Below are 26,906 nucleotides of genomic sequence, written 5' to 3'. Positions count from 1 at the left end.
TAGATCAAACATATAACCTCCCAAATTGTATAAGCTATCTTGTTCTTAAATTAAAAGTGCATTAATCAAACTTAAATTAAACAATTCAAACTGAAGTATATGAAATTCAGAATTTTAAATTTTCAAATTTAATAACACAATTTTATGAACATACGCATTATCTTAATCATCAAAGTGGCCATTACTGTTGTTGATCCTTTTTGTTCTCCTCGATCCATCTTCTTTAATTGAACCTTCAAAATACAAACATGTCGTTCAAACTACATCGTTCAAACTTTAAATATAGTGATTCTAAACAAACTGATTTTTTTTAAAAAAGAAATTAAAGATTGAAATCGTAGCTATGGGTGTTTTTTAATTAAAAAATAAAATAATCCAACATGAAATCTTGATTTTTGTATAAAAAATTGAACTTAAAAGAAATAATGTCCATGAAGTTTTGAATTAAAAATTAAATTTAAGAACATAAATTTGAATTAAAACAAACTTAAAAGATAAAATGTTCAACAATTTTGAAGTAACAGACTAAACTTCAATACACAATATGCTAAAATTTCGAACTCAACTCCAAACATTCTAACAAACTGAACTTCAAAGCATAATATTCTGAAAATTTTGAGCTAAAAATTTGAACTTACAAATGAAAGAAGCAGCAACACCTGCCGCTTATTTTAAGTTTTGATTAGATATTAAATCATTTTTAGCACCAAATATAATTTAAATAACGATATTAAAAAGTATTTGATCAAAAAAATTTGGTACTTAATTTGAAAGTTGAATCTCAAAATTTTATATTTAATTTTTTAAAAAATAATATGATGTATTCGCATCAAATTACTCACAAAAATTAAAAAAAATTAATTTCCAATTTGTATTCACATCTCAATAAAATTGTATTTTTTAAATATTAAGTTTTTATTTTGATAATTATCTTTTTAATTCAAATTTGACAATAAGCATGATAACTACCATTTTTTTTAAATTTTGTTTTGAAATTGTGTCTCTTTAGTCCATTTTATTATTATTATTATTATTTAATAGTAATAAATAAGAATAAAATCTAGTTCAAGCTAAAAAATAAAATAAAAATAAATAAAGGGAAACTTACATAAATATACTAAAATAAAAAAAATATTTACCATTTATAACGATAATATTTTTTTTCCACTTAATTACTTTTAATTATTTAATACAAGTTTAATACATATTACAGAGAATAATCTTTTTATTCACATATAATACAAATTTCAATAATAAATAATAAATTTATTACATATTTTAATACACTTATAATAAATTATAAGTAATTTTCTCCAAACAAATATAATATATTTTTAAAAAAACAATTAAAATTCACTTTTAATTCATATTTTATATTTTCCATAAATAAATTTAACTATAGTAGGCTCAGTTAGCTTAGGCCCATCTTATAAGTACACCTTTTTTCTACCTTGTCACCAACAAGCAATAATAGCTTAGCTGCCACATTTTCAATCGGAAAACCTAACTACGAAATATGAGGCAATTCGATCCATGGCCTGTTTTCTTCCGTCGTGAATGGAGCCGTAACTGGCCGTTCCTAGTTGGTTTCGCCGTCACCGGCGCTATCATCACCAAGATGTCCCTTGGTCTAACTGGTGAGCACATCTTGTAATATTAATTTCATTTTTTTATCCATCGGATCTGATTTTGATCTATGTAATGGTTGATTTGTAGAGGAAGATAAGAAGAACTCTCGATTTGCACAGAAGCACAAGAAGTAAGTTTAGTCATTGGTTGATTTTGTAGATCTAGCGCTTGATTGTGAATCACTTGATGATGAATAGTCTATTATGATTGAATTACTTGCTGGCCTCATTTAATTTTATGTGTGTTTTTAGTTTGTTAATGAATGGTCAGCTTAATTAATAGTCCTAATTTGTAAGGCAGTAGTTTGAGATTAATCCCTTGTTCATGTCATTCTAGTACACTGGGTTTTATGTGCACATAAGAATTAGAAGAGAGAAGTATTTCAATAGGTTGTTTGTAGATGATGAGGTATAGTAGGTGTATGACTTGTTTAGGTTTCCTTTTTGCAACCTTAATACGACAGGGAGACAGATAATGTGATTTTCTAAGGTTTAGGTGTAGGATTCTGCATGTGAATAATGAAGAATTTTCTTTCTTTCGGGATAGTAGAACAGAATAAGTAGGAAGACAAAGGATGACATTATGAGATCTAGATATGGAAGTTTGAAGGAAGCTGTGTAAAAATTGGGCAAGTATTGAGATTATAAAGAGGAGGCGGTTAAAGAAATGAATGAGGATTCGGCTCTGTAATAGAATTTTTCTGGTTAAAAACAGGAGGAACCATGCATTCAACAATATATATAACTGCAAATATTGCACGGTCCAGTAATTTGAAATAGCAATATACCTCTAGGCTCTAGTGCAATGAGATGAAAACCTTAGGATGAACGACTAACACAATAGATGAATAGATTTTCAAGGGTTTAAACCACTCCGAGAGATGGGGTGGATTGCGTTACATGTCATGGTGCCTCTTTTCCTTTTTTTTTTTGTGCATTCCGTGCAAACTTTCACACTAACGATTGTTTGACTCTTAGCAACATCTTTTCTTATGCTCCATCATTAGATTAGCCAAAGGATAAAATAATAGGTTGTGGATGTACCCAGTACAACTGATCCAAGTGCTCCACCAACAGAGAACCCAAAGGCTCTATCAATGTTGTAGTTGAACCCCATCCAGTATTTAATGCTCATTATAATTTTGCTATGACCATTTCGTTGTCTTGCTCAAAAAGATTGAATTGATACTTACAGACATTGGACAATATGATTTTATGTTGCTGAATGACCTAAGTAATGGATTTAGTTGAGGTCTGAATTTTGTGGATGTGAAAATATTTTATCTGCTAACTGTATCCAGATTTTATGACTTGATGGGTTCAAAGCTGGCACATAGGAGGATTATTGAAGTTTTGTGTTTGCATTTCAAGTCTGGAATTCTAAGCTGTGGTTTCTTGTTTCTTGCAGTTGACTCTCTGTACATGCTCAGTCTTGTTGCTGCTATAAATGGAGGCGGCCCTTTTCTTTTTTAATTTTCTAAACTGTCAAAGATACATGTTGCATAAAATCCCTCAGTTTGGGATAAATTCGGAAGCTAAAAGACCGTATATGTTTGTTTATCTTGCTTTAATTAATAGTTAGATGGAGGATCTACCTGAGTTTTGAGCTTACCTGAATTTTTCATCATAATAAAGTTTTTTTTTCCATCCCAGTATTGGCCATTCTTGGTTTTCTATCAATCGCCTGGGCAAGTGCTACTGCTTGTCAAGAAAGGATTGTTCATGGATTTACATCGTGTTTTTGAAAAGAAAACATATTTTTTGTGTATATACATACGAAAAATCTCTGGAGCAAACTTGTGTCGCTACACACCCCAAAAGAATGAAATCTCTTTTGACTAAAAACTAAAGGCTAGAATTTTATTTAAGGAGACTAATGATGTTCGAGATTATATATATATATAATGATAAAACTAGACCTACTCCAATCGCTAACTAGGCTAAAAACTCTTCGGCATACCAATTTGCCTTTATAGTTGTATAATTTTTACACATTTGCTTTTATAGTACTGATTCATTATTTTACATTGCAGTTAGAATTGATAGATCCGATTATATCTATGTCAAATATTTAAATAATGTTATGACATTATTATTATATTTATAAAGTAATCTTTTTTTTAAAAATAAAATATTATTAATTCAAATAAGACCTCAGCAATTTTTCTTTGGTACCTTTTGAATCTGTGGGTCTGGCTGCTTGATCATTTCGTTTTCTGTCCACTAAAATGGCGGCAGAGTCAACTCTGGAGCTGGAGCTACCGGAATGTCCAGTTTGTCTCCAACAATACGGTGACGTCTCAACCATCCCGCGAGTCCTCCCCTGCGGCCACTCCGCCTGTGAAGACTGCTTGTCACAGATACAAAACCCCTTTCCAGGTACAATCCGCTGTCCAGCTTGTACTCAGCTTGTTAAACTCCCCAACCCCATTTCTTCTCTCCCCAAGAACATTGATCTATTACGCTTCTTTACTCTTACACACCACAACAGCAACGACAACTCAAAGGGTTCTCATGTTTCAACCCAAAAATATGATAAAGATCCTATTTTTATCAAGCCCCCTTTATGGTCTCATGAGTTTTACTCAAATTGGAAAACATGGGTCCTGCCGGAAGACACTATAATCATCGAATCAAACGCTTCTGTCTCTTATGGGAAGGTTTTAAAGGTCTCCACCAGCGTTTCTTCTATGGGGTGTGTTTTGAAAGAGGGTGAAAAGGTTAGTCTTCTTGAAATTGGATATTTTGCTAAGGGTTCATGTTCGTGTAAGTTTGAATATAGTTATGAAGTGAAACTTATGAGTGTATTGTATGGATTGAGTGAAGGGGAGAGGACTGAGTTGGAGTCAATTATTAAAGCAAGTTTAGCTCTTCATGTAATGTGTAAGGTTTATGGATTTTGGTACAATACTGATAATCATTATGTCTACATGGTTTCTGAGGCATTTAGTGGGAGTTTGTTAGGGAAGATGGGTGTGTTAAGGAATGCAGTTGTTGAGAAAAATGCTGAGGAAAAAATCTGTAATGCAGCTGAGTTTGTGATAGTTGGTTTGGATATATGTCAAATGGTGAGTGATTTGCATTTAAGAGGATTGGTTCTGGGTTTTTTGGGGCTTTCTTGTTTTGGTTTTGACAAGTTTGGCCGTGTTTATGTTGATATTAGTGAAGTTTTGGCAACTGGAAGGAGAGTTTGCAAGCTACTCACAGAGGTTGTTGTTGGCAAGAGTGGAACTGCTAGTGAAGGTTTGGTGGTGAGATTAAAAAATAGCATGGTGGAAGATTGTATTTTTGTTAGTCCAGAGGTATTCTTTGAGTTGTCGAAACTGGGTGGCATTGTGATAGATTTAGGCAGCTCAAGGTATCATGTTGGATATGGTTCTGATATTTGGTCATTAGCTTGTGCAATTATTTCACTTCTAGTTGGGAAATCTTTCGCTGAAGAGATGCAGAAATATTTGAGTTATCTGGTTAGTGCAGTAAGAGATGAAAAATGTCTTGAATTTGTTAGATGGTACATGGAGTGGAGGCAAAAGATTATAACTCTAATTGAATGCAGTTTGGGGTCAGAGTTTGCTAATATGAAGGAGATTCTCCTCAAATGCTTGGAATACAATCCTGAAAGTCGGCCACTTATATTTGAATTGTGGAAAATATTAAAGGTTCTTGTGATCAAATCTGAACTTGATGATGTAAAAGACTTAGAGCAGGAAATAAGAATGGAAAACATGTGTAATTGCTTAATTCTTGAAGACTTTTGTCAGTCAATCAATAAGGTTACTAAAGAATCACCGAGGTGCCTTGATGATACTTCTGTGGTGGAAAATGCAAACACAGAGGAGGCTGAGGGGGTTGAAAACTTCGGGGCTAATAAGGATGTCGTTGAGGGCCTCTCCTGTGGTCAAGTGAAATGCATTGATCTAAAAGGGCATCGTAATTGTATCACAGGTTTAGCGATTGGAGGTACAAGCACTGACTGTTTTCTCTTTGATATCTCAGTTTTACAGTCTTTCTTGAGTTACTTATAGATGTTTTTCTTTGCATTGTTGCAATTATTAACGACTTGAGGTTTTTAATGCTTATTTTATGTGCAGTTTCTTGCATAAAGCTTAGAGAAAACATGGTCAATTTCAATGCTCTTATAACTATTGATGTTGGCTTTTGCTCTTCTATTCCTTTCAGGTGGCTTTCTGTTCAGCTCGTCATTTGACAAAATGGTCAATGTATGGTCTTTGCAGGTAACTTGTTAAAGCTAGTATATGTATGAATTAGTCCATCATTTGGCATAGGATTTGGACTAAGTCATTGTTGGATCCTCTTTGTGGAATTAGCCTATGACCTTAGGAATTGGAAATGAAGAGATAACAAAAGGTCTTCCAAAAATGACATACTTAGATTAATACAAATGAATAAGAAATGTTTAGGAGCTATTTTGGAGGAACTGTGTTAGACTAGTTGACATATGAGTGGTAATCCTTGAATCGTCCTATTATTTATAACAGCTTAAGCTACAGATTTTCTGGACATTTACATTATTGGAAATTGGAGCTATTACCCCAAGGTTTACTTAAGTGGTCTCTGTGGCAGGATGCAGTTTAAAATGTCTCAGAATATTAATTTTCTGGTATCTATTAATGCATAATTATGATTGTGGGATCTAATTCGAAAGAGAATGAGAAACCATCTTGATTCTACAACGCTGTTAACTTGGATAAGGGTATGTTTTACTTTCAAGCTGCTTATGATTCTAGATCAGCAGTTCTATTTTAAACCTTAAAATATTTCACTCTATTCCAGGAATTCAGGAATTAAGATGAACTGCAGAAACTTGGGAAATGATACGAATATTATTTATCTCTTTTGGTCGTACAATCTCCATACTTCAAAAAGTAGCATCAGTTTACCTGCTTGAATTTGCTCTTATTTTATACTTAGTAGTTTTCTCCAGTTATCTTTTTTAAAATATGGTCCTGTAGATAATTTAAGCTGGCTCAAAATATTGATACTACAGTATTTAGGTGGAACTTAAATTACAATTTATTATGCCCCCAGGGTTTTGGTCTAATGTAAGAGCGCATTACATGATGTGTGGTTAAGGTGCAGGTCTTGTGTTCGAACACTGTTATAAACAAAAGCTTGGTATTTAAATAGAAGGGTAGAACTGTAGAAGGGTGGATCCATATCCACGGAGTTCCTTAGCCTTTGTGGTTTCTCAGTTATCAAAGAAAAGATCTATCATGGTTTATCCTTTTCTCTTATTCGAAATTAAATTTTATTAGAGCACGGCTTTCATTAGATTACGGATATATTATTGATATAGCATGTATTTTTACTAGATAAAACTCTTTCGCTATCTCTTCATGGGCGTCCTTGAGTTATACAACTATTCAGTGCTCGTTTGGTTGGGAATAAGTTATCCCATAATTATCTTGGGATAACTTATCCCATCACTATGGTATAATGGTGAGATAAGTTATCCCAAACATGGCAACCAAACAAGACACTAAAATTTAATCCCAGGACCATTTATTCTTATCCCTCACACCAAACGTACAGGACTATTCTCATGTACATTCATTCAAAGGTCATGAGCAAAGAGTTATGGCTGTAGCTTTTGTAGATTATGGAGAACCGCTGTGCATTAGTGGTGATAATGGTGGCACAATTTGCATTTGGCGAGCTAGCACTCCATTAAGTCCAGAACCACTGAAGAAACTACAGGAGCAACAGGACTGGCGTTATAGTGGTATACATGCCCTTGCTTTCTCTGCAAGCCAATATCTATATACTGGCAGCGGTGACAAGTCTATAAAAGCATGGTCTTTGCAGGCAATTTCCTGTTGCTTTCTAATTGTGATTTTTTAGTTTATTCAAGGCAGAAATTGAAATACTGCTTCCTTCCTCACTCTCCAGGATTACAGTCTATCATGCACTATGAATGGCCATAAATCAGTTGTATCTTCATTAGCAATATGTGATGAGGTTCTTTACAGTGGTAGTTGGGATGGAACTGTACGGTTATGGTGCCTTAGTGATCATAGTCCATTGGCAGTTTTGGGGGAAGAAGCCCCAGGGAGTGTTTGCTCAGTTTTTTGTCTTGCTGTTGATGAGAATGTACTTGTTGCAGCTTATGAGAACGGTTTGACAAAGGTACTGTTGTGAATCCAAAGCAGATAAAAAGTTTGTTCAAGCTAGTAGTAATTATGAATTAAAAATAGATCATCTGTTTAATTTTTTTAGATACCCTCATGCTTTAATTGATTCCATTAGATTTGGTTTGCCGATGTTCTGGTGAAATCTGCTCAAGAACACGAGGGTGCCGTCTTTTCTGCTTGCAAGAAGGAGAAGTGGATTTTTACAGGTGGCTGGGACAAGACTATAAAAGTAAAGGTATGTGCAGACCATATATATATATATATATGAAAATATCAGTTTTTGTGCTGTTCATGTATCATCCAAATGCTGAAATTGGAGTTGGTTGATGATTTAATTTGAACTTTTTACTGTAATTCATGGTACTTGAAGTTGTACTAGCTTAAAGGTGCTGCTTTATAGGAACTATGTGGAGATGGTGAACAGATAGATGCCTTTCCTCTTGGATCTATTACATGTGATTCTGTAGTAACAGCTCTACTCCACTGGCACGGGAAGCTCTTTGTTGGACAAGCTGATGGAGTTATCAAGGTATCCTCACACTAAAGCTCTTTATTTGACACAGTTGGATGCTTCTTTGACAAGCATGAAGTCCTGATGTATCTTATCAAATGTTTTCAGGTGTACTATTTCTGCAGTCAGATGAATCATTGAAAGCACTTTTGGATAGTTTTATCAATTATTTCTTTCGAGAAGCATCTTGTCTCAGCAACTGCAAGGAACTAATTGTAGTATTGTACCAAGTTGAAGTAGCGTAGTGGGAAACACCCTTCACCTTAAGTCACTAAGGAAGTAAACAAGGAATTGGACCCCTCTTGGCTCCTGAGAAATTTACGATATCAAGAAAATACTCTTAAAAAAAAAAAGACTGAAGAGAAATGTATATGATATTAGTATACATCATAACATGAAGTGTATAGTTTTCAACAGATAAATATGTATAGGTGATCTTCTCAACTTGTCTCTGAATGAATGATATTCATGTTGAAATCCAAACTTGTCATCCATCTAACATCTAGAGCTTTTGCAAAGCTGAAAGATTATGAAGTTACTTAACTTTGATTTTTTTAAAAAAACCTGTAGTCATTTTTTTGTCCATGTAATATATATTTTTTTAAAAATAAAATATCAGGAATCTAATTATGTGGTAATTAACAATAGTTAAGTAATCCAGTTAGAGGTTAACTTTTCAAAAATTGAAAGGGAGTAAACTCATTCTCTTTATTAGGCTAGAAAGTCAAAGATTATCCGATTTAGCATACACTTAAAGGTTAAGGTAAAAAATAATTTAAATTGCATCAAATGAAATACGAATAATTGAAGTACTATGCTAAAAATATTCATCTTTGTTTTCATTAAGAACTTCTTTAATAACACTTTTCAAGATTCAATTGTTCTTCATGTATAATTTTGCTCAATAAGAAGGAAAATGAAAAATAATTACCAATTTAAGATTTCTAATATATTTATTTAGCCAATTACTTGATGGTAGAAGTTAAATTCAGGATCAAATCTAAAATAAATAAAAATTTACTGATAAAACAACAAAAATAATTTTAGAACATTACATTTGTCCAATTTTAAAAGAGAACATTAGTTGCAAAAAAGGTTCAACAACAGTGCAACAATGGTCACAGCAGCCTCCAACACCGCACTGGTGCCGCTGCAATATCGGCAGCAACGCCGCAATAACCACCATCCTCTACTCACTCCTCTCTTCTTCAACAAGTCTGCTACATACCCTTTGCTTGTTTTTCCTTCTCCTTCCAAGACTCACCGCCGGCGCACTCTCTCACCAGTCTCTGCTTCTCTTATGGTACAATAATTTAGTAATTTGCTTTTCTCGCAAGAACAAATTTTTTTCTCGTTTCATTCAGTTTGAATTCTGTTAGCTTCATTTTCCCAGTTTTTGTTTGTTTTAAAAGGAAACAGCGAATGAAGTGAGAAAATCCTGGAGTGGGTTTAGTAGCTTGAACAACTGGGTTGTAAAAGATTATTACAGGTTGGTGAATTCTGTGAATTCCATGGAGCCCCAAATTCAGAATCTTTCTGACGAGCAGGTTTGTTTGTAGTGTCATTTTTGTTAATCTTGTGTTGGTTTTCTTCTTTTCCCCCCTTTTCTAAAACTGTTTTATCTTGTTGGATATTTGTTGTCATAGTTGAGAGCAAAAACTCTAGAGTTCCGTCGCCGTTTGAGAGAAGGAGAGACACTAGCTCATATTCAAGCTGGTCTGACAATATGCTTTTATCTTTTGGCTAATACATACCGAGTCTTTTAGTCAAAAGGAATTAAATTCTTGTTTCTTATCATGTTCATTGCCATTTCTATCTCCAGAGGCATTTGCGGTGGTTCGTGAAGCTGCAAAAAGGAAGCTGGGAATGCGCCATTTTGATGTTCAGGTATCTCCTGTGTAATTCTTGACCACGTTAATTGTATAACAATAACATAGCATCTTCTGAAGGATGTTGATTTGTCCGACTCCACAGTTAATGCATACTTCAGTTTTCTTACTAATTTCCATTAAAAGAACACAGGTCCATATTTTTAGCAGTTAGTGGTCATGCATAAACATATCAGGCATTGATGTTTGGTATAATTAAATAAATATAAGAATAAATCACATCATGAATAATTCAATATTATTACAGATGTGGCGTCCTTACTAGTGCAAATTGATCATTCTGCTTTAATTGGTAATCGTAGATTATTGGAGGAGCAGTGCTCCATGATGGAGCTATTGCAGAGATGAAGACTGGTGAAGGGAAAACCTTGGTTTCCACGTTAGCGGCATATCTTAATGCCTTAACCGGAGAGGGTGTTCATGGTATGCTGTGTTGAGTGTGTTTATGTGCATGTATATATCTACGAATCAATCAATCTATCCATCTACATACACACACGTATACATGTAAAAATTTCTCCACCTATTTCGACTTCCTTAGAAAGCACTTTTGTCTGCTAAAGCTTCAGGATTACCAACTATAAAAGGTGTTTGCGGATGCTTGTTGAGTTATCTTCAGTATTAGCCATTCAGGAATGAGTCGTCTATGCGGGGTTTTACCTCAAATCTACATAATTTATCAGAACTGGCAAATATTAGCATGGTGTAAATGTAGATAATACTTGTTGCTGTTTACTAATTTCTTTTTTGGCATTTCCTGTGACAGTGGTAACAGTGAATGATTACTTAGCTCAACGTGATGCTGAGTGGATGGGACGTGTTCACCGTTTTCTAGGTCTTTCTGTTGGCCTTATCCAAGTAATTTTCTATAATCAGCTGTCTGTAATTTCAATATTAAGTTTTTTAATCTAGAATTTTTTCTCAAATTTTGTTTTACAAATAGTTTTTTCCCCCAAGAATTGCACGTAATTCGAGGATTTGATCCTTTTCTTTTTAGAGACCAACTGTTATAAATCAACCATAGTAACTCTTTCTATGCACAGAGAGGGATGAAGAGCAAGGAGAGGAGATCTAATTACAGTTGTGATATAACCTATACGAATAATTCAGTAAGTTGTAGTGATTTTCATGTTGTTCACTTGCATACTTGTTATTTCATGTACCTTTTCTGGTCTATACTTCTTTATTTCTCTTAATTGCTGGACATGTGAAGCTTTCTGACAGCCTAACGACTACATGTCTCGTGCGTCCCTTTCTCCACCTCTTCCCTTTTCTTGTTTTGAATGGCCAGGAACTTGGTTTTGACTATCTTCGAGATAATCTTGCCACTAGTCATGAGCAACTTGTGATGAGATGGTAAACATTGATTACATTTTTTTCTCTCTCTTGTTAATTTATGTGATGGTTCATATTTACCTTGTACAAACAGGCCAAAGTCCTTCCATTTTGCTATAGTTGATGAAGTTGATTCAGTCCTCATCGATGAAGGCAGAAATCCGTTGTTGATAAGTGGTGAGGTATGTCTCATTGTTTTCTTATCTTGTCAAAGTACTGTTCATAGAATTATCCAAAAGATATTAGTTTTTTCTTTATGAGACCAGAAACTATTGATTGCATGAGTTTTGTTAGCCGGATATCATAATTTTCAGTTTTCCTTGTTTGTGTTTGCTTTTTTTTTTTAAAAAAAAAATCTGTCTGTCTTTAATTTATTTAATTTTAAAATTGCATTTTGCATTCTGTTTCAGGCTAATAAGGACGCTGCTCGTTACCCTGTTGCTGCTAGAGTAGCTGAGTTGCTTATTAAGGGTCTTGTGAGTTCCAAGTTGTTGAGTTATCTCTTTAAAACTTAAGCTCTGTGGCAACATTGCACGATAATGATGTTATTTGTAATATCAGCATTATAGCATAGAGCTTAAGGATAATTCTGTGGAGTTAACTGAGGAGGGAATTGCACTCGCTGAGATGGCCCTAGAAACAAGTGACTTGTGGGATGAGAATGATCCATGGGCTAGGTAAATATTAACCTGTTGCTCTGTATGCTTTTTTGTTTTCCGTTTTTTTCTTTAGTTAGATTGTATAAGGTACTTCTTTTTTAACTATTAAACCAAACACTGCAGATTTGTATTTAATGCGTTAAAAGCCAAGGAGTTTTACAAGCGTGATGTCCAATACATTGTTAGAAATGGGAAGGCTCTTATAATTAATGAGGTACTTGCAGAACAAGTCTCCCTCATAAGATGTGAATGTGTTCTTGGTCACTTTTATTATCACTTATGATTTTATTGTCATTTTGTTCATCACTTGCCTTTCCTTATTCTATTCAGTTTAACCCTTTGGGTGGAACTGTTAGTATTTTTTCAACCATGAAATGATAATGGTATGATCAGTAACTCAGTATTAAGATAAAGTCATAATCTGCGTATTTTTGTAAAGATTGTCGTTCGACCAGTAGTTAATAATTCTTAACATTGCGAAACTATTTTATGTATAAATCAAGTCACTACGTTGACACTGTGAGGAGGAAACTTTTATCAGTCTGATCAGTGGTCTATACTAGGGAACTTTGGAGAACTGGAGTCACAAACTTGCAGACCAAAAGCATAAACTCCATATTTCTATGCATATGTGAAAGGGGAAAAGGTTTAGTACATTTCCTGCTCGAGTAATGTGGTGAGAAGCTCTGCATCCAACTTTTACACAAAAATTCTATCACAACCCATGAAGAAAAAACTGATTTGTCATACATGAAAATTAAATATACGAATGAATATGTGAAGTTATGGTGGTTGAAGGGGATGAGGTGATTGAAAATATCCTCACCCACCGCCGGCTTCTTTTTCATCTTCCGGATTCTTCTTCTGAGGGAAGTTAGGGCAGAGGTTGTGGTTGAAAGGAAAAAAGAAGAGAAAAGCAAAATATAAGACATTCACACACTCAAATGATAGTAATAAACACAGTATTTGCCATGTCAGCATGAGGTGTTTAGGAGCCATATCTGCCAAGAAAAAGTATCTAAATGGTCAGTGGCAAAGTTAAGGTTGCAGATTACATACATCAGCTATTGTTATGTGTGTATGTCAGGGAGAAGATATGGATCACCTCTTATCACATTGTCAGGTAGCTATGTGGCTATGTTGGGAGGTTTTGAATTGGTTCACAATATAGTGGGTTACGCCAAGGACAGTTAGAAGTCATTACATTGTTGGGTTTTCAAAAGAAAATAGCAAAGACCCAATGCATGGGATGTAGTCCTACTGGCTCTTAGTGGGTAGTATGGAGAGAGAGGAACAAGAGGTAACTTATGCGGAGAACCATATTTTGTTCGATTTTCTCTACTTTTTGGTACACTACTTGTAAAAAGGTATTCCCCAGCTTCACTAAAATTATTTACTTTATAAAATAAAAAGGGAGTCCACATGACAAGTTGTGCCAACTTTGAGGGACTATCGGGGTATTTAGCCTTTTAGGGTCATGTAGTTCAAATACAAGTTATACAGGGATTTGTAATGTAAGGATTGTAATGCAGTGATTGTTTGGTGTCGAATCTTTGGTTTGTTTAATTAAAGAACTTAGAGCCTATTTGGATTGGCTTTTGATTTTTGGCTTTGAGTTAGAATTCTAAGTTATACTTTTGCTTGTTTTTATCATCTTAGCTTAATATCAAGTGCTTACAAACACTTCTTAAATTTACCCAGACACTCCAAAATTGCTTAAAAATTATTTTTTCTTAAAAACACTTACTATAAGCCAATCCAAACATGCTCTTGGAGTCTTATTTCTGATCATCATGAGGTTATTTTTGTCATTTCAGTTTGTTTAATCCATATATTGCTAATACCCGTATTTTAATTCCGGATTCTACTCTGCCTAAAATATTACATAGATTTCCATATAACTTGTGCAAATATTAATTACGAGGATAACCAAAATAGCTACCAAATAATGTAGAAAAAGAGTTGGATTTTGTACAATGATTAATTCTCTCCACCAATCAACCAAACAATGCTAAATTATATACCATGACTAATTTTCCCTTCGAGACAACCATATGGGCCCTTAGATTATATCTAATTTCAGAAACCAGAATTAAAGTTAAGTAAACTTTGATGGCCTAAAATAGTGAATTAACAAAAGTGGGAACACATTTTCCCTCTGTTGAGCTGAATTTAGAAACAAAAACAACTTCGAATTATTAAAAAAATTGAAGTTCAGATTTCTAAATTTAGCTTTCAGAATGGCTCTCTATCATTGCCATACTGCCAAACCAGTTTGCAGTTTGTGAGGCGATGGTAAATTGGTAACTATCTGTCATACTATTCTGTTTAAAAGCTACTCTGGTACAACAACTAGAACTGTAACTACGTCTCAATCCCAAGTAAGTTGGGGTCGGTTATATGAATCCTCAAGGACCGTGTCATTTTATATAGGCAAAAATCAGTCTAATATTATGTAAAAGACTCCTAGCAATCATTGGACCTAATGACAATGAGCAAACATGCCTAAAACTTAATCCCAATTAATTGGTATTGCCTATATAGATACTTTTCTTCCATTATCTCCTACTTTTTGGTAGGTTTGCATGGATTCCAGCAGATTGCAGGTCTTTCAAGACAACTTCCGTCCATGTGATTTTAGATCTTGAAAGCTACTCTAACTGTGTATTAAATTCTAATCCTTGAGAATGGTTATCTGAAGAGCTCTGGTCATATTTGTTGGATGACAAATGTTGATTGTCTATCTTGGTATTAATTTGCAGTTGACTGGAAGAGTGGAAGAGAAAAGGCGATGGTCTGACGGAATCCATCAGGCCGTGGAGGCTAAAGAAGGTGTTAAAATTCAGGTACAGTATCTCCCACTATTGACTGCTCCTTTCTGAAAATGGTTTCATTAGTATCTGCTAAATTCATTCATTAAAAGTGCACGATCTATTCATTTTGTAGGCTGATTCAGTTGTCGTGGCACAAATTACATATCAATCTCTATTTAAGCTTTATCCAAGGCTCTCAGGGATGACTGGCACTGCAAAAACTGAGGTGGGGTCAAAGCTAAAGTCTCAAATATAGTTTATGCTTTAGTAATGATACTTATCATCTATATAATGTGAACTGCAGGAAAAAGAATTCTTGAAGATGTTTCAGGTGCCAGTAATTGAGGTGCCGACAAATTTGCCTAACATTCGTAAAGATTTGCCAATTCAAGCTTTTGCTGTAAGATCTTTATCATACTCAAGTAAGTTTAGTGAGCTTTTAGGAAAAGGACCAAGTCTCTGAATTCAATTTGCTTGCTTTTTCTATTGTTATGCCTTCAGACTGCACGAGGAAAATGGGAGTATGTTCGTGAAGAAGTTGAGTTTATGTTTCAATTGGGTCGTCCAGTTTTAGTGGGGACAACAAGGTACTTCTGTGACAAATATTTTTGGTTTTATTTACTGCTTTAAAATTAAGAAACTGTTTTTTAGTATCGACTCTCGCATATGCTACAATCATTGATTACAGAACTGCTCATGAATATATGCAAGCAGACAGATAAACACAAATATACTCTACGTGCATATATATTTTTTTGTGGAGCTACTCTGTGAAGCACTTTAAGGTCTGCAGGTCATATATCTCTTTCATCATAATTTCGTAAACACACTCATGGTAATGTTTTCCCTATATGGTGGATGATGTACATACTCATATATGAGCCTGTCTAGCCTAGGTAACCAAGCCTCGATCTTTTTTACTCTTTTTCCACATTCCCTTCATTGTTATCAGATGAAATAGACAGTCAAATGTCATTGTGAAAACTGGGATCAATAGAGAAGTACCTTCTACAAGCTACTTTAGAAAGTGATTAGTTTGTCTTGTTCCTGTGCACAAGCACAACAGAGGAAATTAACCAGTTAGAATAATTAGACTATCAGCAAAAGAAAAATCCAAAAGAGAGTATATAACATGTAATTAAGTGGCCAAAAAAAAAAAAAGAGAAGGGAAACCTGACAAAGAAGGACGCAGATAGCAACTGTTGAAACTGACATTCAATTTCTCTGGTTCCGTTTATCCTCCTATTTTCGCCCTCCTCTATTTTATGATATTAATTCTTCGGGAGGGCGACATATAGGTTTATATTAGTGAAAATTTTTCTGTTAGATTTTTCAACAAAGAAGAATATTTTCTTAGGTCTGCGTGTTTCAATACCAGGTACTACTGAGTTTACTGGACAAGTATTAAGCAATAATGGGGTTATTAACTTCACTCTGTTAGTTGTTTTTGACACATTGTGAGATCATTCTTTCCACTACAGGGAAACTAGTATCTGCTTTAAATTTGACTTCATTATACCGCTATTTGATAAGACTATTTGTTGCCTCTTATTCTGTGCGGGTTTCTCTCTAGTAGCCTATAAAGTTTCTCTGAACAGGAATGCTGTTGGACTGCTAGAAATTTGTATGTTTGGTCTCAGTTAGTCATCTAATATTTGAATATCATTTTTTGTTCATCACATTTGCTGGCAATTAATGTTATACTATCTGTATGTTTTGACTAATACTAATTCTAATGCAGTGTTGAAAATTCTGAATACTTGTCTGACTTGCTGAAGGAAAGAAAAATTCCACACAATGTCCTCAATGCCCGTCCCAAGGTTTTACAGACCTCCTCTTGAGCTCTACTCTAACTCATAATTTCAGTTTGGTTTTGGCATCTCCTACTTGCACATCTTTACATGTGATACTATTTTGCTGTCTATTGATTGATGTTATCTCGATTCTTGCAGTATGCTGCAAGGGAAGCTGACACTGTTGCACAAGCAGGGAGAAAATATGCAATCACCATATCTACTAACATGGCAGGAAGGGGCACTGACATAATCCTGGGAGGAAATCCAAAGGTAAGTTAATGTCTATGTTGTTTGACATTGTACTAAGCCATATTTAGGCCCTAGCACTTGGAATGACATTCATACCTTTTCCATGACAAAGATGCTTGCGAAAGAAATTTTGGAGGAAAGTATACTTCCATTCCTGACACAAGATATTCCCGAAGTTGATATTCATGGAGAACCAAATTCTCAAAAGGTTCTTTTGACGTTTCCTTACTCATAAGATAAATAAGCAAGTCTTGGTCCCCTCCTCCGCTGATAGTATTTTTTTATGTAGGTTCTGTCAAAGATAAAAGTTGGACCGTCATCATTAGCTTTGCTTGCCAAGGCGGCTCTGATGGGTTAGTAATTATAATCAAATAGCATCTTAAAAGTCTAAATCAGTTTAACTGATAGCTTCAAGTGAATTATATATAGCATCTTAGTTCATTATAAAAAAAATAGTTTAGCATCTTAGTATTGATGTACTAACTATTTTATCTGATAACTTTCTCTTTGTTGTTTTTGTTTCGTATATTGATTATCTAGCTAAGCACGTTAGCAAAAATGAGAGCAAGAAATGGTCATATCAAGAGGCAAAGTCTATGATATCTGAATCCATTGAGCTGAGTCAGTCTGTGGAGATAAAAGAGCTACAGAAGCAGGCTGATGAGCAGTCAGAATATTATCCTCTTGGTCCATCCATTGCTCTAACTTATGTATCAGTTCTTGAAGAGTGTGTGTCCCACTGTTTGAATGAAGGGTTAGAAGTGAAAAGGCTCGGGGGGCTTCATGTCATTGGCACTTCTCTGCATGAGTCTAGGAGAATCGATAACCAGGTGAGTTTTAGGTTGGTAGGACTTTCAAGGAGGAAAAACTAGCTTAACACTTTTATCAAGAAAGTGTAAATATAAAGTAAACCTTTGGCCTCTTGAACTGCTTGTTCATGTAAAGCAAGTCATGAGCTTGCACTACTCCGTTTAAACATGGTTTTCTTCATAAATGCAACAGGCAAAAATACAGACACTAAATGACTGTCAGGTTTTTTATTTTTTTTTACTAGGAGTTTAGGTCAACAAATAGATGCTTACCATAGTGTTGATTTTGTAGTCTTTGCAAGACGGGTATGGAAAAAACTTTATACCTGATACAAATGTATTATGAAGACACTAACTGTTGAAAATAGAAGGATAAGACATGATTACAAGGTGGAAATATATTTTGTTTCAAGTGTATAATCTTCTGTTCGAGGACATGACCCTAGATAGGAGGGTGTGAAGGACACATATTAGTGTAGAAGGGTATTAGGTAGTGAAGTGTAAAAAGGTTTTGCTTTGGGTGACTAATTGTTTATGAGTTTTTTTTAAAATAATAATCTATCCTAGTATGTTGGTTATGGTATTTCGACTATCACATGATTTTATTGTTGTTTTGGCTACTTTTTTCGCTGTTCCTTGTTAATTGCTATATTCTCTTCCATTGTCCTCTTCTTATTTATACCGAAATTGTTGTACTTAAGCCAAGAGTCTTCGGAAACCGTCTCTCTACCTCCACGAGGTAGTGGTAAAGCCTGCGTACGTTCTACCCTCCCCATACCTAACTTGGGGAATTTCTCTGAGTATGTTGTTGTTATGTTGTTGTATAATCTTCTGTTTGGCCTAAATTGATAATTATGTTATACCACTATACTATGATATGCACTTCAGAATTTTGTACTGTTGCTTCCTTGTTTAAAGTTGTCTTAATGTGCATGGATGCACTATCAAACAATTTGTATCTCGTCTGGCAAGGACTATTGCAATTCATTTAGCTTTTGAAGTTTGGGAAAACTTTCTTATTTTATTTTGTTCTGTTTCTCTCTTGGGGTTTTGGGGTGGGGGTGGGTTGTTTCATCCTTCTTCTTTTTGTTAGAATTCTATCATGTTGACTTCTGTCACAAGCTTGAACTTTCATAACAGCTATTTTTTACTGTAGAATGCTAGGGAACTTAATTCTGTCTTTTTCGATTATACCTGTAGAACAAGTGTAATGTCAGTAATTGGGTGAGGCAATTCATGATGGCTCTTTCTTTAAATTCATTTTTATGATGTAACTTTTCTGTATTTCTTTTCCTTTGACATGTTAAGTTGCCATGTATGTTGATCTATAAGTTGTGCATGTAGCTTCGTGGTAGAGCAGGCAGGCAGGGTGATCCTGGATCAACGCGATTTATGGTGAGGTAAGATGCCCCATTTAACTTTATAGTTCCTCTTCAATACTTAAATGATGAATTAAATTGTATTTACCTGTATCTTTGCTCTATTTTTAAGAAGATAATATACACACACACACATGCACATGTCTGCAATGACCCAGTGACGGACTAACACACAAAGTGGTGGGGGGTGCTAAAGCACCCATTCTGTTTGACCAAGCACTTACAATTTATACTGGTACTACTAAAATATTGCAAATATAGTTGCGAAGCACCTAAACTGCAGAAATAGCAATGGGTGGGTGCACAAGTCAATGAATTGGATGAAAGAAAATATTACTCCTTTTCGTATGTGAATATTAGAAACCTTATGACTAAAATTAGTTGAGCAGCCATGACTTAAAAATAATGGGCCTGGCCATCTGCCGCTGCATGTATATATGTTTCTGAAATAAACAGTTGGTGGTGGTTCAATTATGCACTTTATATAAAAGAACAAACAAGACAACATAGTTCTCTATTCTTTATTAATTTAGTAAAAAAGGCAAAGCTCCTTTACACATATACTTGATTCCTAATTCAGGTTAAGTTCTGCATATTGCAAAAGGTGTATGTGCATTAGGTTTTTCTGCTGTTATTATATCTCCAACTTGTACTATTTTCCCCTACTCGCCTCCAGTTTTCTGAAAATATTCTTGGTTTAGGTGAAATATCAAGATTCTTGTATAAATTTATATAGTGTGTTTCTGTTTTTCATGAAAAGCAGAGTGCATTCTGTGACGGAACCGTTATCCTTATGATGTCATTCCTGATTTTAGCTTCTTCATCTTATTACAGTTTGCAAGATGAGATGTTTCAAAAATTTAACTTTGACACCGAGTGGGCAGTGAAGCTTATATCCAGGATTACAAATAATGAAGATCTCCCGATAGAAGGTCACGGAATAGTTAACCAGGTGCGAAATAATTTTAATTTCTGTTCACTCTGTTTCTATCTCTGTAATTTAATATACTGTGGGTTTTCCCATGTTTTTTATGGATAACTCTGGCTTTTCTGTGTTTGGTTTCAGCGTTTTTCTGCTTTTTAATGATTTTATCTTTCTTTTCTCTTTCTATAACATGCTTCTAATTGTGATGATTAAACTTTACTTAACTGCCAGCTTTTGGGTTTACAAATCAATGCTGAGAAATACTTTTTTGGCATACGAAAGAACCTAGTTGAATTCGATGAAGTTCTTGAGGTATCTACTTCATGTGCTGATACAATTTTGTTGTTTTGATGTCTTTTGTTTTCAATTAGGATATTCTCCCCTATTTCTGACTCATAAATTGTGCACTTTACTATTTAATCTATTGATTTATTTTTATATAGATTATTCTGCAGGACCATATTCTCGCTATATTATATGCTTTACTTTTTCTCCTTCAGGTTCAAAGAAAGCATGTTTACAATCTTCGGCAATTAATTTTAACTGGAGATTTTGAAAGTTGTTCAGAGCAAATTTACAAGTGAGCCTCTTGATTCTTTTCATTTGAATGCTGGAACCAGCCGTCTCTGGATTCTAACACATCTATCTGCACTCATGAAGATATGCGTTTTCATATTTAGAATACCATCCCTTTATTTGTCAATTTCTTTCAATTGTCATGATTCTTTTACTCCATACATTACTCTGGATAATATTCCCTTCATCCAAAAAGAGTTTTTGTGTTCTCTTTTTTTCCTCTCAAAATGATATCCTCTTTCCCAAAGAAATTATTGACACATTATCATCTTACACGGGATTACTTTTCCACGCTACACTACAATTTTCTTATCTATTTTATCTGCCTAAACTATGGAATTCATCATATGTGTCACATTAATTCTCATTGTTGAGAATTTTGAACTCTTGCTTTGATTTTCTTCTTGGATCCTAGGTCTATCAAATTAGAAGGGAGGGAGTAATACTCTTAATGTATTTTATTACTTAGTCATTTTGTTACAAGAACTTACAAAATTCAAAATAACTTTGACCAAGTCAACAAACTGTGACATAGGGAGTATACTTCTGCAAAATGCTGATAAGCAAATAACATCATGAACATGAGGAGACCTTTTTTGTTAAGACAACCAGCATAAGTGTAGCTGATGTTGTAAAGATCCCTTGTCTTATAAGTTAGGATAGTATTTCCGGGAAATCAAGCATCAATAATTTATCCTGGATATTGGAGTAAAATAAAATAATGGCCTGTTTGGATGCTGATAAGAGGCTTGCAGTGCACAATGACCTATACCCCTTAATGAAGGTATGGAATGGAATAAGGCTACTTAGCAACCTCTTTTTCTTTATATATATTTGAAGCCCAACTTCCGTAGCCATATCTATCGCTGGGCTTGGGGATTTGATGATCCTAAAGTTTGGTATGGGATTGTAGATTCATGGACCCAATTTTGCTAAAATTTGTTTCTCAGCGAAAAATTGAAGAGTTGAGGAAAAATTTGCATGGAATCTGAGCAAACAACCAACTAGCATGTCATCTTATGATACTCTGTGATGTTGCTCTATGATTTAATCCGTTGTGCTTTCAGAACTGTTTAGCTAAGATTAATTTAGTTATAATTCTTTTATGAAGTGAAAAACAACGCATAGAACATAATATCAAGTTCTCTTCATCATTTTTGACCTTTAATGCCATGTTTAACTTGGTGCCTGCAGTAGAATATCCAAATGCGCAATGCTATTTTGAGGTATCTTGAAACGTTATTTATGTGAAAATTGATGCATCTACTTTCATTAGTTCGAAACAACAAGTACTACTATGCTTCAGTTTTAAACAAGTTGGGAAGTTGGGTCCACTTTATGAAACCTCACTAACCATGTTCTATATTTAAATTCATCATAGACCAATATTTTATAAGATTAAAAAAGAAAAAGAAGTACTAGAGGTTCTCTATATTTTCTACTGGCATAAGAATCTCTCCGAAGGCTAAAAGACCTCCAGAAAGCATAGGGACCTAAAGGAGATAAATTAACATGACTAAGATGCATTCCCAGATAATTTGTGTTCTCATTTAAATTTTTTTCTTCCATTGTATCCTAATTCCTATCTTTCGCTACGTCACGTTGAAACCAAGAGATTGTTGGTCTTTTGAGACAACTTCCATGTGATTTTAGATCTACCTCGACCCCTTTTGAAATCTTCTTTCACTAGAGTTTCACAGCTATAGACCAGACGACAAGTGCATCTGGAGGTCGAAAATCCCCTGTGGGATCAGGTTTAGTTTTTCTGGAAGTTTGTATTTGTTCACTCTCAGGGTTCTGTGGGGTTAGTCTTTATATTCATGATCAGTGTTTTCTGGGATCTATACATGGTGAAACAGTTGAAAAAATTAGATATTCTAGTCTATTTCCCTCTGTTAGACCACTGTGATCAGTGTATTTGGCTTTTTATGAGAGATCATTGTTGATGGTGAAAATTCATTTCTTTGTTGCACAAGTTTTGGATTAAGTTTTCCTCGGCAGAGTCAATATACTTTTGAGGGTCAAGATTTTCTCACCACCACTATAATTCTATGTAGATACATGCAAGCAGTGGTGGATGATGTTATCCTTAAGAATGTTAATCCGCAAAAGGTAGCTAAACCTGTTCTCTGAAGTATGACAAGTTTTTTTTTGTGATGCTTTGATTGCATTGTCCTTATCTTCTATTTTTCTCCTTGATTTTATTTTGCCAAATGTCACAGCACCCAAGTAATTGGTGCTTGGACAAAATATTAGAGGAGTTCAAAGATGTTGCAGGTGAGATATTGAATGGTAAGAGTGGATTCTGGAATAACTATTTATGAATTTTGCAAGTATGCATCATAAAGTGACCAGGAAATTATGTGTAGATTCATTTGCTGAGATTGACGAGGAAGCATTACTTAATTCACTTGTACAACTTCAGAAGTTTCAATCCATATCTATTGACAACTTCTCCCTTCCAAGTTTGCCTCCAACTCCAAATTCTTTTAGAGGTATACGTGGAAAGACCTCTTCTTTCAGAAGGTGGCTAGTTATATGCTCTGATGATTCAACCAAGTATGACAATCTACATCACCGATTTCAATGATTTGAACTTCTTTATTTCAATCTACTGATTTCATATGTCTGACTTTCTGTGCTAGGTATGGGAAGTATAGAGAGATGGTTAATTTCCTCCGAAAGTACCTGGGAGATTTCCTCATTGCCAGCTATTTAGATGCCATACAAGAATCTGGATATGATGCTATATATGTAAAGGAAATAGAGGTAACATTATGCTCATTCCCCATGCCTAAATTCATTGGTATGCTATCATATGAAGCTTCCTGTTCAGATGTGTCATTATCCAAATGTATGTACATGTTCTCAAAACACCTAGCATTTCTCTCCTTCCAAATTGTCCACCATATGCTGGCTGGTATGATTCTCCACCTACATCTGCTTCTTGCCTGAACACCAGCTTCTCCCTAGCTTTGAAGGGCCTCTGTCACCTTGCCTGGCATAGACCAGGAGAAACCTTTGAGGTTTATGAATAGCCTTCAAAGTGGACCTGTGATCTTGCAGTGACGGCACAAATGTCCAAGACTTTCTGCTTGTTCTCCACGAAAAACTCATCTGGGACATAAAGCTGTCCCCTTTCATCAGATTTTCTTGTGTAAGGATAGCTTCCTTAGGTAGGAGCCAAATAAGACATGCTACCTTGTAGTTGTAGGGCATATCACCTTCCATATAATTTTCCAGGGCCTATTGGTTGTGATTATTCAACCATTTGTATGCTTTGCCAACCTTGAAGGTTCCTCTGTCACTGCCCTGCCACCAAAACTTATCTTCCCCTTGTTGTGTTCCTTTAAAGTGGCCAATAGTGTAAAAGAATTCTGCAACGCTTGTGATTTCTCATTCTTTTACTTACCATCTGAAACAAATTTCCTACCCATCAGGTGTCCACATCTCTGCAATTGTTCTTTGCTGATTTAGCATGAATTTGCGGATGTGTGGATAGATATTCCTCAAAACGACCATCTCATGCCAGTCATATCCCCAGAAGCTTGTATTTTCCCCATTCTTAACCTTTACCTCGGTTTTGTTCTTGAAGTCATCCCACAAGGCCCATACAGATCTCCACTGATTCACACCATATGGGTAAATAACTTCCCCATAACAGATGCTTGTCATTAGCATACTTCCACAACCATTTCATTATAAGGGCCTTTGCACTCTTATCGGATCTAGTAGTAAGAGTTCGAAGCATGATGTGTGGTTTGCACTACCAGTTTGAACCTACACAAGTTTTGCTTGGTCCTCAAGTGGAGAAGAGTAGAAGGCGGGTTCATTATCAACCGAGTTCGCACCGTGCACCACTAGCCCTTGGGGATTTCTCGGTCATCGCCATCAAAAATTTAAAAAGAAGAATTTAAAGGATTAAATAAGACTATGCCACTGACCAGAAATCCTTTTGCTTCCTACTGGGTTATTATCTCATTTCATCTCTATTTGATTGCATAATAACTGCTTCCATATAAAGATTAGATCAGCATAGAGGGTTTGGATGTGTAATTTCTGCATGAGTAGTTCAAAAAGAATCTTATTCACTATATTGTTTCCTTATGTTCTGTGGATTAGAGGGAAGTACTTCTGAAGACATTAGATTGCTTCTGGAGGGATCATCTTATAAACATGAACCGACTAAGTTCAGCGGTATGGTATTTGCACATCGGTTAAAAATTTATGCTTTCCTTGATTGGGAGTGTTATACTAATTTTCCTTCTGTGTTCTCGGAACAGGTGAATGTGAGGAGTTTTGGGCATAGAAATCCACTCGAGGAGTACAAGATTGATGGTTGCAAATTTTTCATCTCAATGCTCAGTGCAACTAGGAGGCTTACTGTGGAGTCTCTCCTGCGTTATTGGTCATCTCCGATGGAATCTCAAGAGTTATATGTTTAGTAAGTTGCTGTCTTCTCATATGTGCTGTTGCTTCTTGTGATCAGGTACACCTCTATTTGTTGTAGGTAGGTTAGCATGCATGCTCTTTTTTTGCTGCTCAGCTTGGCTGGGACTCTCCTATTATTATTATTAGTTTAGGAAATAGAGATGGCAAGAATTGGTTTTTCAGTTGCTTATTGTTAGTTGTTGCTAACTGGCATGTGTGTTATCACTTATTTGCAGGATACTTGGATTCTCATTATCATCTCCCAGTCTGAGGGATGATTGTTCTCATCTTATTCCTGGATGCTTAGCCAGATATCATTGGCAACTTCTGTTAAGTATCTAAGATAGCATTTCTTTAGTACCCGAATCTCATCTTTTATCCCTCTTAAATTTCTTTCTGTTTGAGATCTTTAGGCTGGGAGCTCATGTTAGTGTGTCCTTTGAAGCAGGGATAAATCACCTCTGAACAGTTTTGAGTGACCACCTCAACACATGATACCAGTCAGCTTAGAAATGGAATGTAGAGCATCATCCTGTACATGGTAGGGCTGTCGGAAAAAGACTAGATTCAAGAAGACAAAGTAGGGAAATTCCTTTGTTTCCACCGTGTGGACTTGTTAGAACTGTAGTAGTTGCAAGATTGATGAGGATTGCTGTTGGGTACATTTTGGCCTATCTAAAAAGGGTGTTAACGAGAGGCCTTTCAATATGGTTAAATGCACTAGGGATGAGCTACAGACGGTCTCCACCAAATTGTTAGGAAAGGCTTGTGGAAATCTGAATGGCATGGAGGCTAGAGCTGAATATCTCTCAGATCATGCATCATTCTCGAGCTTCTCATCTAAAGTGTAGTAATGCAGGGATCTTGATTCTTAAGCTCAGCCTCTTTGTTTAGTTGTATACAAATGATATTGAAACAAACCTTCTCTTCAAATATCCTCCACAGATTGTATGCACCGTTGGTGGTTGCAATTTAGGAGAGCAAGCTTTGGCAGACAGATTACCTATTAACCGTGCTGGTAAATTGTAGCAGGCAACCAGTTGTATTGTAGAGGCGCACTTAAGCTGATCCCGACACCATTGTCATCAAAATATGTTTGTAACTAGGAAAAAAATGCCCTGCTCCCTCCCTTCCTGCTGGAAAAATAATGATCTGTGCATATTGTGCAATAATTTATGCGTGTGATTGGTACCATATGACCATTAATCTATTGTTTTAGTTATAAACAGTGTCTTTCACAGTTAAAATACAAACAAAAATCAATTGAAAATTGAAGAAAAATACAACTTAAATTCATCAATTTGTAGCATGAATAAAAAGAAGATCAAGTGTGTAATATATGATATTCCAATTTTGTTCAAAGTGAAGGAGGATGAGACGTTGATACGAATTAATGAGGTTTTTTTTTTTTTTACTAAAAAGACACTACCTTTCTTTAATCAGAGTGTATAAAAGTCAACTTTGATTTCATTAAAATTATAATATTTTACTAATTAATGTAAATATATTTGTTAAAGTTACATAAAAAAAGGTATTATACATAAAGCACAATGAGTACATCAAAATTTGTGTGCATATGAGTACATCAAAATTTGTGTGCATTATAATTACTCTATGTATCTTTATAATTCATTGTATTACGTTTGGAACTAGTTACGTGTAAGGAACACTTAACTCATTTAGAATTTACAATTTTATGGTGAAGTTTAAAAAGATTACATTGAAATTTTTGAATGAAAAATTTAAAAATGAGA

General features: G+C 34.9%; 2 protein-coding genes across 3 annotated transcripts; both read left to right on the top strand.

Annotated features, from left to right (window-relative positions):
* Positions 1-1,437: 1,437 nt before the first annotated feature.
* Positions 1,438-1,763, top strand: LOC101256825 (ATP synthase small subunit 6, mitochondrial). Its single transcript, XM_010314151.4, has 2 exons — positions 1,438-1,637; positions 1,717-1,763. The coding sequence occupies exons 1-2, from the start codon at positions 1,517-1,519 to the stop codon at positions 1,761-1,763; spliced, it is 168 nt and encodes a 55-aa protein (XP_010312453.1). The 5' UTR covers positions 1,438-1,516.
* Positions 1,764-3,718: 1,955 nt separating this feature from the next.
* LOC101256051 (protein translocase subunit SECA2, chloroplastic) lies at positions 3,719-26,346 on the top strand. 2 transcript variants are annotated; one of them, XM_010314150.4, is made up of 38 exons: positions 3,719-5,588; positions 5,808-5,863; positions 7,182-7,454; positions 7,539-7,775; positions 7,896-8,015; positions 8,181-8,309; positions 9,704-9,838; positions 9,938-10,007; positions 10,114-10,178; positions 10,483-10,603; positions 10,947-11,038; positions 11,224-11,289; positions 11,472-11,536; positions 11,610-11,697; positions 11,926-11,991; positions 12,077-12,192; positions 12,298-12,388; positions 14,937-15,020; positions 15,121-15,213; positions 15,292-15,387; positions 15,489-15,574; positions 16,729-16,807; positions 16,940-17,053; positions 17,145-17,240; positions 17,322-17,385; positions 17,573-17,862; positions 19,186-19,241; positions 20,055-20,172; positions 20,377-20,457; positions 20,646-20,725; positions 22,779-22,833; positions 22,944-23,013; positions 23,091-23,280; positions 23,367-23,490; positions 24,844-24,918; positions 25,005-25,210; positions 25,389-25,481; positions 25,601-26,346. In XM_010314150.4, the coding sequence occupies exons 1-36, from the start codon at positions 3,857-3,859 to the stop codon at positions 25,164-25,166; spliced, it is 5,535 nt and encodes a 1,844-aa protein (XP_010312452.2). In that variant the 5' UTR covers positions 3,719-3,856; the 3' UTR covers positions 25,167-25,210; positions 25,389-25,481; positions 25,601-26,346. The 2 variants fall into 2 exon arrangements, with proteins under 2 accessions (XP_010312452.2, XP_010312449.1); XM_010314147.4 differs by lacking the exons at positions 3,719-5,588; positions 5,808-5,863; positions 7,182-7,454; ... (1 more) ...; positions 7,896-8,015; positions 8,181-8,309 and adding an exon at positions 8,523-9,594.
* The last annotated feature ends 560 nt before the right edge of the window (positions 26,347-26,906 follow it).

The sequence above is a fragment of the Solanum lycopersicum genome, chromosome 11 (assembly GCF_036512215.1).
Source record: "Solanum lycopersicum chromosome 11, SLM_r2.1".
In the NCBI taxonomy this organism is placed as follows: Eukaryota; Viridiplantae; Streptophyta; class Magnoliopsida; order Solanales; family Solanaceae; genus Solanum; species Solanum lycopersicum.
The sequence above is the reverse complement of the archived record's forward strand: the minus strand, read 5'-3'. Positions and strand labels throughout refer to the sequence as shown.

What these genes read in the sequence shown, in the direction of transcription:
- LOC101256051 (XM_010314150.4), top strand. Translation starts at nt 3,857, where the DNA reads ATGGCGGCAGAGTCAACTCTGGAGCTGGAGCTACCGGAATGTCCAGTT. An exon ending in AGAATCTTTCTGACGAGCAG is followed by an intron (nt 9,839 to 9,937) that starts GTTTGTTTGTAG and finishes TTGTTGTCATAG; the next exon opens with TTGAGAGCAAAAACTCTAGA. An exon ending in TGCGCCATTTTGATGTTCAG is followed by an intron (nt 10,179 to 10,482) that starts GTATCTCCTGTG and finishes TGGTAATCGTAG; the next exon opens with ATTATTGGAGGAGCAGTGCT.
- LOC101256825 (XM_010314151.4), top strand. Translation starts at nt 1,517, where the DNA reads ATGAGGCAATTCGATCCATGGCCTGTTTTCTTCCGTCGTGAATGGAGC. An exon ending in GATGTCCCTTGGTCTAACTG is followed by an intron (nt 1,638 to 1,716) that starts GTGAGCACATCT and finishes GTTGATTTGTAG; the next exon opens with AGGAAGATAAGAAGAACTCT.